General features: G+C 36.7%; 1 protein-coding gene across 12 annotated transcripts in view; it reads left to right on the top strand.

Moving 5' to 3' along the window:
* Positions 1–18,030, top strand: part of LOC108769422 (tyrosine-protein phosphatase Lar-like) — a 328,651-nt gene that overhangs the window by 225,047 nt on the left and 85,574 nt on the right. For all 12 annotated transcript variants that reach the window (XM_018520397.1, XM_018520398.1, XM_018520400.1 and 9 more), the window contains one exon: positions 15,211–15,433. In XM_018520397.1, coding sequence (XP_018375899.1) covers positions 15,211–15,433 — 223 coding nt within the window. The remainder of the gene's footprint in view (positions 1–15,210; positions 15,434–18,030) is intronic.

Raw genomic sequence — 18,030 nt, 5'->3', positions numbered from 1 at the left:
TCAGTCGAAATATACCTTCTGTCTGCTCTCGATCTAGATTACAATGCACAAGAAACATCATCACACTCCGAACTCTCTATTAAGACGCATTACCTGGCATCAAAGTGCTTTGCGAAATGACGTTGGTGACTGCTGAGATGCACTTGAAGCTGACATCAGAAATCTGGTTTACGTGCACGAGGCACTCCAATTCGACGTTTACATGTCTGGCGGCCGTGCTCTTGCAGTATGGGAGTGCCTAATATGCGCACAAACGACGAGTTACGAAGAGATCAATAGGCGTAGTTCGAACCCAAGTATATTCCTGCAATTTTCTGCACGCATTAAACGATTACTTTCCCTTTTTTTTTCTTAAATCAACTTGATTTATTGAATTTTTCAGACACATCTTTTACATTACAAGTTACAAATCTTATTTTTTTATATTTTCGATATAAATTAAAACTCTTTTCCTTTTTACTTTTTAATTATTATATTTTAAACAAATGTGTTCTCTTATTCATGGGAAAATAATCATGCACAAATACCCAACACACACACATTTGAGAATCATACTGTTATAACCATATTTTTTATACAAATCTTTTTACGGATTTATATGTAATGTCAGAAATACTAAATTCTATCTCGTGTGAAATAAAATATTTATTTAAATGGTAAATACACACACACACACACACACACACACACAAACTTCACAACGAACGCATACAATGCGGTACATACGTGCTCGTTAGATTTACGCTTCCACGAAGATCTGGAGGAAATCGTGGAAATTTTGTTCTCCATTACAGTACAAAAAAAGCGTAATAAAATGTAGGAATTAAATACATGATGACAATACATGATAAACATTTAAACATTGAAAAACCGACGAGGTGTTTCTACACTGTATTCTTTGATAGCATAAATCATCCGTTTGTATGTGCACAATAGTGAAGTATAATCGTAAAATTGCATATATGCAAGTTTGTTGTTACGTTGTACATGGAGTATACAATAGCCTCTGGCTCTATTCGTGTTAGTTATTTTAAGACTATATAACGTATTTTTAACGAGCAATGTATACAAATATCGGGCATTCAAAGGATCGAGTACTCAACGGCTATATTCACATTTTAATTCACATTTCGATTTTCTATAATTTAACGCAGCCCCATACTCGATTTATGAATATACATAAATACATATTGCCTCTCCAGTTTTACGCCCATGTACAAGTTCCCATGTTCCACGTAAGCGTAAACATCGCGAAAGAACGGAATGCAATGCGACTCACGTTTCCGAATACCTCGTACGTAAACGATAAATATTTGCTAGCGGAAGGCTCCCTGAACTAAAGACCGATGACACGACGCTTTATATTACATCGACCTATTTTACGTGCTGTACACGGGAAGAAACAGGTTGGTTGAGTGGCAAAACTTTCACGACTCAATGCTCTTGTACAGCAGAACAAATATGCAAACATATCATATATACAAAAATCTGTCCCTCTATATGCAATTTCTTTAATAACTTTATTATTAAAATAACTATGTATAATATAATATAAACGAAATGAAAAGAATTTACAATAAAATGGATGATATTTTATAAAAGTAAGTTATTATATTTAACAATTTTATAAAATAGATTTTCTAGAAAAAAGATATATTATTTTGCCCGTATATAGAAAAATAATTGAAAATAAATTTCATTCGACGAAACACGCTGATTTTGTAACGTGGGGACGAATATTGGAAAACGAAGGGACAGAGAACTATTCAATGAGGGAAACAAAGAGGTACGTGTACTCGGTCATACTCGGTCGTACTCGGGCGGAGTGGTAACAAACGAGGGACGAACCAGAGAGTTTTAGCAGCCAAGAAGCGGTATTATTCGCGCTACGTGCACTTGGCTTCTCAAAAGTTCGATTACGTTGAGTCACTACGGTGTAAGACTTCCGCCACTTTATTCGCCGCCGAGTGACCGCCGAATCCTTTTGCAGCGGTCCGCGAGGGACTATCGATCAATCCGCATTTCCATTCTGCCTCAACACGACCGAAGCGAAAAACGGAATACGAAGAGCGAAAAGACGTTGCGACTTGAATACCAAGCAGTTTTCGGTTACAATTTGCGGCTTAAAATATATCGATCGTCCATCGTGCTCCGCCCGATTATCCTCATCTTCTCCTTTTCTTTCAATTCTTCTTTTACTTTCTCTTTCTTCATTCATCTTGCATCTCTTGGCGGAAGCTGTACCCTTTTCTAGAATTTCTTCTGCGATGTACGTGTTTGACTGGATGGTAGCGTACCGTCCAGCAAGTTGTATCATATGCATAATGCAATAACGGATGGAGTGGGATAAAATGCAGATAAAGAAGTCACGTCAGTAAGGAACGAAGGATGGAGGTGGACATGGTTTTTCAAACTTCCTTGATTAACGTGCTACCCTGCATAAAATTGCGTGCAACTCTGCGAGCAGTAGCGTATGTTTTGTTCCAACCGAATGACTGTAAAACGCTTAAAATATGAGACGCAAATATTATCGCGAAATGCAAAACATGATAATTAACTCATGAGCGAGTAGAATGGAGATACGTCAAGAACTGAATTTCTGCGTAATTTTTTGAAATTAAACATAATTTTGCAGTTATTTTTATATGCGTTGTTCTCTTAAATTTAATATGTCTGCGCTCGTGAACGTGACAGCATACAAGCAGAGTAAGCGGTTACAGCGGATTTCGATAAAAAAAAGATCTAATTTACTTTATTTTTAACGCCTTATTTGTAAAGTTTTTCATAGTTTTGCGTTTGTCCGTTCGCTCTTTTTTCTGTCTTTCTCCTTTTTTTCTCGTTCACTCAAATTGCCGTACTTACTTTCAGTTCAGGTAATGTCCTTACTTTCAGTTGCTTGTCGTCGTTTCGTGTGAGCGTCGTGTGTGCCACCATGTATGAACTGTCTGGTACGGAACGTTGCAGAAATGTATCCGTAAAGGTTGAAGGCACGCGAACGCTCGCAATGGAATTTTGCGCTCTGGAATGGAACGCTTCTCGATGTCGGTGAATCTGGACCAAATAACACAGCAAACTTTTCTACGCTTTCGTAACTCTGCTACAACTATAAGATCTTAAAAGATAACTTCTCTCTCTCTCTCTCACTCTCTCTCTATTCGAAATAATGTTCCTTTGCAATCTCTTAGGGACAATCCCATAGCTGTCCTCAGTTGAAAATGATAATGTAACGCAGTCTAATCTTCAAAAGTCAAACTAGACTACATTTAGCTTTTTAAAATTATGGTAAGTAAGAAAGAGTGATTCTAATAATAAAATCATAGCTTACACACAATTAGTGTATTGTTATTAATATTATTAATATGATTACGATTATTATAATATATTATGTCAATATTCTAATCATCTTGAACAAGCTCTATAATTTTATTAACTTCGCAGCTTTTACAATAAGTAATGAACAGAAATAACAAGATAAAGACGTGAAAAAATTAAAGCCAAATAAGTAAATGACGTGAAACTGAACGCTTGGTATTTCTCGCTTGAAGCGAGTAATCATTCAATGAATTTTTATTGCTTCTTCCGCGTTCAATGTTTACTTTCCTGTTTTCTTGTCAGTTCAGTAATTTTTCAATTTCTCGCCCGTATTTATCCGGAGAAAATTCATTAAATATCGATGCTAAGAGATAGAGGAAGAAGTAGTAGGGTATGGATAAACGTGTTAAGGGTATACACTTTTCATTTCCCGTCCGACCTGATAACTAATGATAAAATGAATATACTCGTTTAGCGTAGCTTCATTAATTAGGTCAACAATTTTCCTTGTGACATTTGACTATTTGTTATCATAAAACTTAATTTGTTAGATTTAATATTTCCAATATCAGTCGCTTCTATTAGATTTTTCGAGAGTTAGCTTTTAAAATATCCAGTCACAAGCACAGAGCACAGCGACGTATTTCGGGACAATAGAAAGCAACTGCAAATCTGCGATCGCACATTGGATAAAAATCTAAAAGAGCTCTTACTGAAAGAGCACAATATCACGAACACCTAACCGAAATTCGACCCTTCGCGAGGGTAAGAATGGATAAATCGACGGTGGTGACCGACTCTTAAGAATCGAATTTCCCATACGCGTCACACGGCACGTTTACTCTGTACACTGACGTTGAGAGAGTAGAGGGATGAAAACCGGGGAGAAATTTGAGTTCTCCCTAAGGGTACGGAAAGTGGAGGAGCTTCTTCCACGGCTGGTGGGACACCGTAAAAGACTGTAGCGAGCAGTGCAGCACGAAGACGAATGGTTAACCGATAGGACGCGGTAGACAAACTAGTTCGCGATACGCAACCCTCCCTCGAGTCGCCATCGTTTCTTCGCCCTCGTTTCCTCGTTGGTGAGAGAACGTCGTGCGATTTCCCCGACGGCGCGGCGCGGCGGCGTGCAACCGCGACTTTAACCCCTTGACCTAAGAGCCGAGATAGGATTAATACCCGGCCAGCTGCTCGCCTGGATATTCTCATCTTTATGAAGAGGAAGAAATCAATAGATTAATTTATGAATTTATTATTTTTTTATTTCAACTTGTTTTGTTCTTTTAGCTATAAATCTAAATCTATTTTTAACACTTTTCTTTTGTCGACAATATCCAATTTTGATTTCATTCAATTATATACCTGTATATGTACTATAGATATTTTTATCGTTTTCACTAAAAAATACAAATGTAAAGTGCGCACGTGCGTACACTTCGTACTTATTCGTAAGCTCGTTTCATGCAGGCGTATTACTGTGCGTCGAAAGTCGTTTACGTTGGAATGAAAGTCTCCGGAAAGTCGTTGCAGAGATGAAGGCGCGGTTACGGACGCTTTTGCTTTGGCGACGCTTTGGACAGCGAAACTTGTCGTAATAATACAACTTTTCTATGTGCTATAAGTTAAGAGTTTTTTCTTTCTTTTCACTGCAAAAGAGAACTTGCGTAAGCGAGGGTGGTACATGAAGTAACACCGGTTCCATGAAATACTTCTTTGAAATACAGGTAATTAACATGGATTTTGAGAAAAAAATTGCAATTAAACTTATTCTCGGTCTTTAATACAATAAATATTATGAATTAGTATATTTGATTGACATATGTGTGTATATATTTAACAAAATGATATTTATTACATTAGATATATGTTTTAATTAAAACTATTATTTTATCTCTCTCGTGGAAATTTTCTTAATGCATTAATTGCGTATTACTGTACTTGTCACTTCTTTAAAGTTTTTCTAAATTAGTTAAAGAGACAATTTACAATTATTCATGCTTTTAGAACTTTTACACGTAATAGCGCATTTATTACGCACGATGGTAAGCTTAATTGTGAACTTTGAATTAATCGATCGAACGCAGGTATAGAGGACGTGTCCTTTGACCTTTTGCATCTGCAATGCATACCGCATTCACAAATGGGATCAAATTAACCTCGTCCATCCTACGGGATGTAAAAGCACGATGACTTGGGAACTGTCTGCTATCAAGCATTTATACCCAATGCACTCCACTTCAGAACGATAATTGCTAATTGAACTTGTCGCGTAATCAAGTATTCAAGTTCCGGAGTGAGAACGCTTTCGCGAATAATTATATCATTCCGAATTTCTGATTTACGACCTCTTGGATAACGATTTCTGAGAAGTCCCGTCGAGATTACGATTTATCACGGGAAACATTCCTTTTTCCATTTATTTGAATCACATATTTCTATTTCACGCTATTTTTCAAAATTTTTCTTCTCTCGATCAAGAAAACATCGACATCATATTCATTAAGGACATTGCTGAAATATTCCTCGAACTGGAACAGCTCGAATAATTAATTAGAACTCGTAGCGTTCACTGAATCTACTTGTGGATCTGAAAATCGAGGAAAAGCTAGTTTCTCTCGTTGCCATATTTAAATATGCGTTCGCGAGAAGAATGGTAAAACACTGATGTCGCGCGGTAATTAACAGCACAGCTTAATTAAATATCAACGGCGATGGGGCAATACGACCGTGTTTGATAGCGTACATCGTCGAGTCGATACAATATACCGGAAGCGGGCACGGGGACACGCAAACATTATCAGTGGCTCCCGCGATTGATAAGCTACGAGCGGTTTCCAGTCGGACGCTTTAGAATTCATCGAATGGAACGTGTCGATTCAGCAATATTGAGCAAGAGAAAGGTAGAGGAAAGGAAGCATATCTTCCTCATCGTGTGTGTGTGTGTGTGTGTGTGTAAAACTTTATTCTTCACATGTCTGTCTTTGTAACTGTGTCGGGCATTTTGCCCGAAAATTCGCAGATTGCAAATATCAGTTGAAAGTGTTTGTCAAATGCGAACGTTTTCGCATTATTATTATTAATAAAGAGTATCGCGATTTTATATGTATCCACTTATTCTTCTCTCTTATCTCTTTGTACTTTCTTATAAATATGATCCAAGTATCAACAAGCATTATGAGCCTGATTAACGATGATCATTTCAATTGTTCATTAATTTCTCTATTTTGTTTTGCGAGCATTGCCGTTTTTGATGCACGCACTCATTTTAATGACGACTGACACTGAATCCATCGTATTAGTGGAATATTTAATATCGTATGCCGGAATTTTAACGTACGATTTAATATAACGAGAAACATCGAGTGCTCTGCAGTTTCCAGAACAGGGGAAGAATAAATAGCCGCGTGTTGCTACTTCGATCATGGCTATATTCGCCAATAAGCGGCACTGAATTCGTCGTTATCGCCGTCGATGTATAAACGTTTAATTTACCTCGTGACGGTACATTTAACTGTCTCTATAAAAGGTGGAATATTCCAGAAATATACCGTACACTTCCATTGTACTATGTTTGAATTTTTCACGAATTTTCGTTTATTTTATTATATTACGTGTAGATTCTATTTTCGCGAGAATTGCAATTCTCTCGAATAAAATTTGTCGAATAGAATCTCGCTGAACGTAATAATAATTATAGATACAGAATAGTAACGAGGAATTGAATATTACGGACATTAATTAAAGGTATCCGTACTCCTGGGTCACGCTGGAATTATATACGAGCTTATTTACAGAGAAAAAATGGGAGAAGGAGAGTGAGAGAAATTGCTGTAGATAATGCGAGTTTTCTGTGCTTTAATTCTAATATTACATGAGTATGCAGCACACAATCGTTTCATTATATTTATCACAAAGTTATCCATAAAAAGAAAGAAAAAACAAAAAAAAAATCGATGATACTTCGGCGGTATGTGATAATGCGAAGCGATCTCGCTTCGTACGATTAAACGCCGCGTAATCTACGCATCCGAAATACAATTTGGCGGTCGAGCTAATTATCAAAGTGCCGCTAATGAGCAATGAATTATATCTATGTATTTAGCGCCGTAATCCGACGCGCGGCTACACCACTTTTGTTACGATCCGGCTGAAAAGCTCGTCCGATTTCCAATTTTATTGTGTGCACGCGCGAGGGAAAATGCTGACAACGTTCCCGTAAGCGTTTCTAGCGTTTATTCAACTGTGATAGCTACGAAATTAACGTAACCTCGTTCGGCCAGCTGAGTCGATTTACATGCGGCCGACACGCATATATTCATAGCGCGTTATATATTTGAAAATGTATCAAAAAATGGCCTCCATATATAACTCTTCTCCGAGGCGTGTAAAACACAATGCAAAATATGCAGAGGTGTTAAATATGTAAAAGTATTAAACGGACCAACTCGTCTGACATCACTTTTGGCTTAATCTTATATGCGTGCGAGGACAATAAAATGCAAATAAATGCAAAACTGTAATATTTTAAGAGTTAAAATGCATTGTATACTCAATTGTATATAAATATGTATCTGAAAGTGCGTCGTATGTCTACGTCTATTTCTATCGAGACATGTGAGTCTCGTATTTTGCGATATTGATATTCGATATTTGATTAAATTTACGAACGTCCTGAGAACTTGATGTAAAAATAGCTTTGTAAGAAAATCTTTTACTTGAAAATCTATCCCAAACATATACATTCAACATAGCTATCTTCTATCGCATGTTTTTTTTTTCTCTTAAAGTGTTTTTTTAGTAAAGTGCCGAAAATTTGGGGTGTCTCACCAGGGCCCAACCAAAATTACAAATATCTGCTTAATTTGGATAAAATATAATTAAAACAACGTGAATATCTTGATGAAATAGTATGAGATATACAATAGTAGTAAATCAAGAGCTGCATCTTCATCGAACGAAAACAAGATGAAATTATGTTTACTTTTCGAGATTAAATTTATATGCACACTCAAAAAAGTGATCTTGCAGTTTTAGCGAAAATTATCCAAGTACGAAAAATAGTTAAAATACATAAATTTCTAGCAAGTACTGCGATATTGATGACAGAGATAGAATTTAGATTTGTGCTATAAATTTTATGCGTATGATACATCATTTTCTAGCAGATACAAAAAACAACTATAATTCTAGCTGGAGCAGCAAACTATTTTTTTGCTCCTCCAAGTTTATGTACGTAAATATGCACGTAAATTTCCAGAATGGCCGTTGACTATTACTTTTTTGCGATCATTGAAATCGTAATTTTTTAAATTATTATGATCTCGTTTTTGAGAAAAGTATGGTAAGATTTGTGCGCAGTTAGTCAAAGAAGCGTCTCTTATTTTATCGTTAACCTACCGTAAAATTTTGTCAATTTCGATACTTCAACTTTATTATATAAAAAAATCAGGCATTTCTATGGTAACTCGATTAATTAAAGAATCATCTTAATGACCTACATAAAAAAAATAAGATATAATTCATTACAACTAATAATTCAGAGACAATCAGTTCTGAGCAACCGACATTTTGCATCGATCCATCGACCATTTAATTCTGAAAACTCAATTAAGAGTGCAGATGCTAAGCACGTCGAAATATCGCTATGGCGGATGAGGGTTTCACAAGAAAATCTATCGATTAGTAGACGAAAGGAAGTAAGGTGAAACCTTACCTTCCTTGTCGTCAAGAGGCAAACGAGGGAGAGAAGCGTCTTAACGGAGAAGGCTGATGGCGCTTGAAAGTGGTTCGACACGTTCTGGTGAACTGTACGATATCGGAAATCCGTTATGCCCTTAAAGATCATTAATTGGCAATAGTTAGCCACCTTAACTGTCGGATGAATTCCCTTTTGCGAAATAGAAAGTCTCGGAAAAGTTTGGAACTTGAGCACAAAATGGAAATGTCTTATTTCAGAATCTCTCACAGACACCTTTCCAGACGTGTAACGTCTGAGATAGAAAGTTAAGATTGCAATGTGGAGCTGCTTGAATAATTCTCAACCCTTAGTCGCTTCAGCATATCACAAGTTTTCATCTAACTTGATTATAAAATATCTCCTTTGTACTAAAAATAAAAATAAGTATTCCATAAACAAAGTATATTTATTTTGAGAGAGATTCTAATCGATAGTTGCTTCTCCGAATCTTTCTTGAAAAATGTTTAAAAATACTTAAAAATTTAATATTCTACATTATATATACATATATTAAAGTTTAAAATGTTATTAAATTTTTTACAATCAATTTATAATTGTTATTTCTTATTTCTTCAAAAAAGTTGCATATAAAAATAAAAGTTTATCTTTTCAATACATTTCATTTATCAGTTTCTTGCTTGACATAATTTTCGTTAAAAGATCAAAACATAGAACACGCGTAGAGTATGTATCATCAATCGTACGTGAATCGTCTCGAAAATCGCACAGGCAATAAAAAATGCAGGAGCATGTAGGGTAGGGACAACGTGAACTGCGCGCGACATCGTAATCCTCGTGAGAAGCTTATCGAACGGAACAACGCTTTCGTGTATATTGTTCGTCTGTACGTATGCACGATGCACATCCGAATGCGAATAAAACAATGCTTTTCCTGTACTAGCCGAGTGCGACAACGGCAATTAGTGCCTCCGGCTGGCAATATGCGCATAAACCGACGAAAAATATATACGAGAAATGCTAATATACGTGCACGCGTGCGTCCTCTCTGCGGACCACCGCAATGCTGCGCTAAAAGCATATGTGTTTTTCTCGTGTGATTATTCTGTTTTGTCGCTAACGAATATTTTCACAGCGAAACTAATCGAATTCTTTTCGATTAGTCGAATTATCTTGTTAATCGAATTAACAAAAAACCTTATTATAATCTTATATAAGTCGCGCGCGCGCGTGTGTACATTCATATTTCTCCAATTATACATTTGATATTTTGATTCGTGCAATTTCTCGCTCATTGAAATTTATTTTAGATGTGTTTTTGTTTAAGTTAGAGAATATAAATCGGAAATAAAGCGTAATGTTTTCAATATAATAAGATAAAATACAAGAGACAAAATTAAAATTGACAAAGACCGTATGATAAAAGATGAATATAAGTGGGTTTTTGCAACCACATTGTGCGCGTAACGTGATAGAACAATAAGATTTTCCGGACCTTTCTAGCTGAGGTACAGTAAAAATATCCTATGAAAGAAAGAGCGTGAAGTCGTCGAAAGATAAAAACGGCCTCATGGACAATTCGATCGTAGTAAATGGAGATTGTCGAGATAAAATTGCGCGGATACAAGCACCAATCCCATGGGACAAATAGACATTCCCACTATTCGTTGACCCATAAGATGATTGTGTCTCAAGATATAAATTTTCTAAATATAGGTCACAGATGCATGTTGCATCATCGGCACATGAATAACGTTATCTAATGCTTAAGTAACAACATACATAAATAGTATTAAATAATTTTAAAAACTATAACTACACATTTAGTAGACATAATTTTTTTTTATTAGCCTGTTAAGTAATCATTAATTAATTATTTAACTTCAACAAAAAATCAGACATAAACGGGAAGCATTCTTTAAATTCCAAAATACAATTATTGAAAGAAATATGAGAATCAATATAGTGTTTTAATGCATTTAAAATGCATATAAAAAATGAAAAGCTCAACATAATCGAAAAGTTTGTACTACCTCGTTATATTGATTTCCACCTAATTTCTATACTTTTTTTAAATCGGCTTAATGTTCGTAAGACTATCGATTGGGATAATAATCGAACTGGTAATGTTACGTCCAAAGTACGTCTTTCACATTATCAGTTTAAACTTCCTAGTTTTTAATGATTGTATTTTCATCTTGAAATCAAACGAGTGCTTGTGGCATGGCAATTATATTCGCCAGGTAATAAAATGGTTGCTTATGAAAGTAGTAATCGATAATCTATGGCCCCATCCGGCAAAATAATTTTAAATGTGTCGTATCGGTGTATTATTTTTCAATTAATTACCTTATAACAAACCAATATATATTTTAGTCTATAATATACTTTATAATCTCGTTTAAATTCCGCGATTTCTCAGCACAGTGTAAATTTGATGAACAAACATATTATGAATTCAAAAATATCATATTTAAGAGAAGTCATGTTTGTTTGGATCATGAAACTATTTTAATTTTGAAATAATAAATAAAACAGAATTTCCTGCATATAATTTGCTTATAATTTGGATTGTCAATTTCGCGTCGGTATATTTATTCATCATCTCTATTCACATTTTTAAATTCAGTTTTAAATACTTAAAAAATATATCATATAAATCGCTCTTTGACGGATACAATTAACATAGGAACGACTGCATAATTATAAACGGAATCAATCCGGTATTAATTATCGATCGAAGTTACGTTATGGCGACCTTACATATGCTTTGTGTAACGATTTGTATTTCTTAGTAGAATATACTATTGCTATAGTCGGACGTCCTGATTTCTCGAATGTATTTCATGATGAGATAGAGATAAATAAATAGATAGGTAGATATGTAGATAGATAGACACATAGAGAGAGAGAGAGAGAGAGAGAGAGAGAGTGTGAGTGTGTGTGTGGATGAGAGAGTAATTTACTTTCCACCTTTTCGTATCACGATCTCATCTTATCCGGCACAAAATTAGGTCAGAATCTTCTTACGCAGAATTTGTTTACGCGAGATAATTGGCCGGTAATTTTATCAGTTCCGCCACGGGGCGCAAAGCTTATCGAAAATTCTCCATCACTGGAAATTCGTATATGCTATATTTGATTCGCTGGCAAACGCTAACGCGGTAATCTCGCCCGACATCGATTCCAATAACTCGCACGTCAAGCAATATAACATCATGAAGAAACGGGAGATTGATCGATTCCTCATCAAACGAGGCTTCACTATTCCGGTAGGGATAATACTGTTTTATTTACAATCCCCAACAAATACCGTCTTTCACATACAAGTTGATGACTACTATAACTGTAACTAAAAGTGAAAATATTTTTCTTTTTCTTGTACTTTAGAAGCGAAGTGTCATACTAGTTTTGTGAAATTAACACGCCATATTTTCAGTTTTGGGTTTTTGGTTTATAAAATATGCGGAACTTTTTTTATTTTGATAAGGACCATAGAACTATTATAACTATCATTATTTATGTTATTAACAGAACGACGTTCTAATTTTACTACCCAAATTTGTGTCTGTAAAGATAGCACGACATTCTATTAATATAAAAAAAAAATAATAGCAGTTCCAGTAGCACTTTTCATAGTTTTACAGTTTCTTATCAAAATAAAAAAGAATTTCACATTTATTATACTAAAAAACCAAAATTGAAAAATAGCAATCGGAACTTTGTTTAAAAAATATTATATAGCATAGAATTCTGCTAAAATTAACGAGAAATTGCGATAAATTAACGGCGCGATACTTTTTTCCAAGTACCGTGATGTCTTGTACATTTAAAGTCTATTAAAATTAATAATTGTTAGAATTTTGTCCTTAAATTACATATATTATTATAGGACAACTCGGGAACTTCATCTGAGAGGAATGGATGTTGATGTTTACCTTTTATCTCTGTTATTGCATTAAAATCTCAGTAATATATTCCTTGAATACCTTAATATTGTTATTAATTGCCGTAATTTTTAAATTCTTCCATTTACAGCTATATTAAATTATCTATTATTTCGCTCAATATCTTCCATCATCTTTAGCGAATTTATCGAAGAGACAGAATAAATCTGTCCATCTATCTGCATTCGGCGGGCTACGAGAAAGGGAATTCACATAAATCGCATTTGCGCGGCGACAGCGGAATCGGTATGCAAAGGCCAACTATGCGGTTCGGCGTCAGGAGCTGGTGCGAGAACCAGGAACGCAGGATGCAGAGTCGACAGTGTTTGACCCATCGTCCTGGATCCGGCATGGTCGGAAGCCTTCGAGCTCGGCAACTATGGCATTTCATGTCGGTCGCGTATCATAAATTAACAGAAGACATAACGGGTGTGCGCGATACGCATACGTGCGACAAGCGCAATAAAACTATGCACGGCAGAAACGAGATAGCGAGTCTCGCCTGACCAAACTCGAATGTATCTACTCACGAGGCTTTGCTTCCGCGTCCCCCTCCCCTCCCCCATTCCATCTTCCATCTCTGTCTGTCTATCTCTTCTCCTTCCTTTCCACTGAGAACACACCCTTATCTATGGACTACCTCCTCCGTATCTGCTCGGATATCACTGCAAGTTCTCGAACAAGGGACATCTTTAGGTCGCCGAAACTTCCGCAACAACTCGTACTCGTCCGGCAGGACCCACTGAGCGAAGTCCTTACGGAACTACGAAGTGAGTTGGATAAGGATCCAGGGAAGCGAATCTCAGAGAAAACGGAGAGAGAGAGAGAGAGAGAGAGAGAGAGAGAGAGAGAGAGAGAATAGTTGTAGTAGAATAGTAGATAGATATATCGGTCCCTCGGAATTCAGGCAATGGCGCACTTAATGAAAGACTTCAGACAGAAATTGAAGCAAACATTAAAATTTAAGGGTATACGAAACAATGTAGAGAATGAATTCTATTAAGCATTACGTTATGGCGATTTCATGTTTGTAATATTTAATGTTCCAAACTTTAAACCCCCTTTGCTGCTATTAGAACGACTAGTGGGAAACTCGGTTAATTTTAACTCGATTAATTCAATTTTCCATGTATTGCGTAATGTGTCCCGTGTTTACTTGTTCGCATCATTAAACCTTAATTAAAGCTTAATTAATTTCAACCTTCGATATAAACTTAGCTTTCGATGTCGCGACATTCAATTTGTCCGGCAATATTGAACGAGAACGAGCGTTTCTGCATACGATAGCCCGAATAGCCACATTTAGGACATCGTCTACAGTACCATGTTTGAAACGCATCTGAACCGTTATACTACGTGCACATGTTCATGTGCTTTTCGAGTAATGCGTATCGACCTTACTCGAAGGATGCAAATATTTACACGTCGCTGGGTTCGGGTGTCCAATTATCTCAGCTCGAGGCGTTTTATCTCGCACGCTAACTTTGCAACGATATGCAAAGCGACTCTATTAATTCCTTCGTACGAGAAGGAAGGAACGCTCGCTCGGAGCGCACGCTCGAAAGTTGTATCTGATGTGGCGTCGTATATCCCACTCGCTAGTCTGAATTTATATCTCGCGTACGCTTTGTAATTTATTCTATTACATGTGCCATTGGAAACCGCGACAGCGATATCAGCTTACGAGTCGCTGTCTCATGCACGTGCGTTACATCTGTCAAAAGACAGCAGTTGGTATGCGCAGCGATAAATTATGCTTTCAAAGTGAATGATCCCCATTTTTTCAACTTGTCCAATGCGCAAAGACAAAAACTGAATTATTTGGTTCACGTTTCGCGATTCTCCCAGTGCTTTTATTAATCCCTGATATATAAAAGCTTTGTTTCTTTACAAAAACTTATTATTTTCTCATATGGTAACGTACGCTGGGATTAACATTTTACTTTTTATTTTGCTGTAGGCTGTTCCAGATGTATAGATTAAGAGAAATTTTCATTTATTCATATCTTGATTATATGCAAGAAAATTTGCTTTCTTAATAAGTCGCACTAGCAACACGTTCAAAATTCGTAAGTTAGGAACGTGATTGAAATCCTTGATATTTGGTTAATTACTGGTACGTCAAACAAACTACCAATTATATTCCCAGTACAATAAGTAATCCTAACCAAGTACACAAAGGATTCCAGGTGAAATTATTCGTGATTCTCGCGAGTCGATCTTGTCTCTCAACTCCCATCTCATTTTCCTTTGCAGATGACGTTACAAGTATCGTGGGTACGACACAGAGACGTCCATTTGCTCACAATTGGCCGTTACACGTACACGAACGACCAGCGATTTCGAGCGATTCACAACGCTCATTCAGACGACTGGACGCTTCAAATAAAGTATCCACAGCATCGGGACAGCGGTATTTACGAGTGCCAGGTTTCCACGACACCCCACATGAGTCATCTAGTCCATTTAAATGTAATCGGTAAGTTATATTAATAATTTTACATTGAATAGCCGATTAAACGTGTGTAAAAAGTGAAAAATTCCTATTCATTTCTGAATATTACCGATAGATTATCAGACGTCACGATTGCGTGCCATAGAATAGGTTCAACTTCCTCCCGTATACGATATCCCGCGGTTAGGTTTCTATCAAATATTAGTATGCGGGGAGCATGCGGGAATCCTGCCTAATTACGACGGTGTACGCAACAATTAGTTAATTCTAATCTGAATCTGCCCTAGTTACGTAGCAACTGCACGAAATTTAAGCCAAGCTTAAATTCTGGCAGAGCGCCAATTGAACACCTGGGATTGGTTGATACCGATGTTGAGCTAAGCTCTGCCCTCTTCTTCTAGAGATAGGGCTTTCCATTACTGCAAAATTATCCGCGCGGACTTAAATTTGATAACGACATTCTTCAACTTTTTCGTTTTCCTTTATCGCTGTTACCATTCGTCGCGCCGCGCCGCGCCGCGCCGCGCCGCAGAGAGATAAATTCGGAGAGATACGCGCTAACGTGTCGAAGAGTTCGCTTCTTGAGTTTGCATAAGTAATTACTCGCCGATAATCGAACGCACGTACGTCGTAGCACAGAACGCAAGCGATTCGCATACATCATTCACGATGCGGTATACCCGATTTAATCATGCACCGGGATACCCCAAGTACTAGCGTGAAAAGAAGTTTGCCGACCGGATCGTTTGAAGAGCAAACTTTTATACCAGGCCATATCGCACGTACGGCTTGCTACGAAAAACTTTCGCGATCGCTTAAACGTCAGACCGGAAATTTATCTACCATGGTACGCGGCGAATTGATTTAAATCGTCCCGAGGGCGGCGGCGCGTCTTCACGCGCGTCCCTTCACAATTTTTTCCGTCGCGATGCGCCGTCATCGTCGTCGTCGTCGTCGTCTTGATCGTCATCATAATCGAGGTCACGAATTTCCTCTTTAAGCTTCACTAGCGAGAGAGAGAGAGAGAGAGAGAGAGAGCTGGCTCTTTAAATTTCGCTTACATTAAGATGAAGGTGAACGAAGGAACCGGGGCGGTCGTATTTTTCTATCTCCTTTCCTCTTTCTTTCTTCGATGCGCCTGTTATATTCCCCTCGGAGGTGATCTCGGAGGAGAAATACACGGGACGGAACCCGCTGGCGAGAAGGTGGGTAAGAGAGCGGGTCGTTTATCATTTCTAGCCCTGACCCTTAACGTAACGGTTGAACAAATGATTCTAAAGAGTAACGACTATACACACCTGCTTGCCCGGGAAGGATCGCCTCCTTCAGAGAGCATTGTACTTTTCTTCCATAGTAACGTAATTACTCATCATTCGAGGAGTGAGATACGTAAGTTCGGAAGCACACATTTACAACAGATATAATAAATCCGCACTTACGTTGATAAAATTCTCCTTCGCGTAATTGCGAATCGTTCTATTAACCGAATATTGTCGATAAATAACATTGCGAGTCTGGCTTACATTCTTGTCAGAGTTTCTCTTGTTGTAGTTAACACCATCATCCGATTCTATTATTTTACACGATCTTTCTATATAGAATTAACACAGAAGTACAGATGATCACACAAAAATACTTTCTTACGTCGAATCGATAACTATCGGTTTCAAGAAACGATAACCAATAAATTTCACGACTTACCTCATATAATCGGCTCAATGAGCTTATATGACAATCGAAAAGCAATTTCAACCACTTATACGTTTACAAAGTTATAAAGTACCCTTGTGTTTTTTTTTACAATCAGTTAAAAAAATATATAAAAGTGCTATAAATTTCTACAGTAAAATAATAAAAACTTTGTCTTTTTGTGGAGCTATATTATAATAAAACGTTATTAAGTAATCTTCGTTCGATTCTTCATTATTATTCCTATAAATGAATTAGCACTACGTATATATATATTATATTATCTGCTACAATTATATGAGAAAAATGTATTTTCTTTGTAAGGAGCCAAAGTTTTTGTATTTCATATTTTATCGTTACGCATCAAGCTAATATTATTCTTTTATACAAAGCAGTTTTATATAAAATTTATTGCGAAAATTTCTCTCTAAAATTAGATAAAGATTATCGTTCCTTAATCATAATCCTTACTACAGTTGTTTATATTAATTAATATTAATTCTGAGAATATTATTAACAGTATAGCAATTTCATGATAAATATCTCGAACAAATATCGATGGTATTTGTTCGAGAGCGCGTAGGAAAATCGGTAAGCTGATTACGGAGTCGAGAACTTGTGGGTATCGCCATTTAAATGAATACCGAACTTTCGTGGCACCGAACCATCCGCAAATATTTCCGTTTCCTGGGACATCCCTTGGCTTAAGCCGTGCTGGTATTTACATTCACTTACCGTCTCACCCAAGGCTTTCACGCGATGTCTTTTGCGGTGATTGTATTTGTTCGCTTGTTTTCCAGGTACAACTTCCTGCTGATATTCAATATTAACATTTTTCAAAGAATGCCGTGAAGGACTGACTAATTGGTAATTTTTAACGCATTGTATTTGAAAAATATGCGTTTTCATCATGCCTTGTATACGCGAAGCGT

Source organism: Trachymyrmex cornetzi, unplaced genomic scaffold, assembly GCF_001594075.2.
Source record: "Trachymyrmex cornetzi isolate Tcor2-1 unplaced genomic scaffold, Tcor1.1 scaffold90, whole genome shotgun sequence".
Lineage (NCBI taxonomy): Eukaryota > Metazoa > Arthropoda > Insecta > Hymenoptera > Formicidae > Trachymyrmex > Trachymyrmex cornetzi.
The sequence above is the reverse complement of the archived record's forward strand: the minus strand, read 5'-3'. Positions and strand labels throughout refer to the sequence as shown.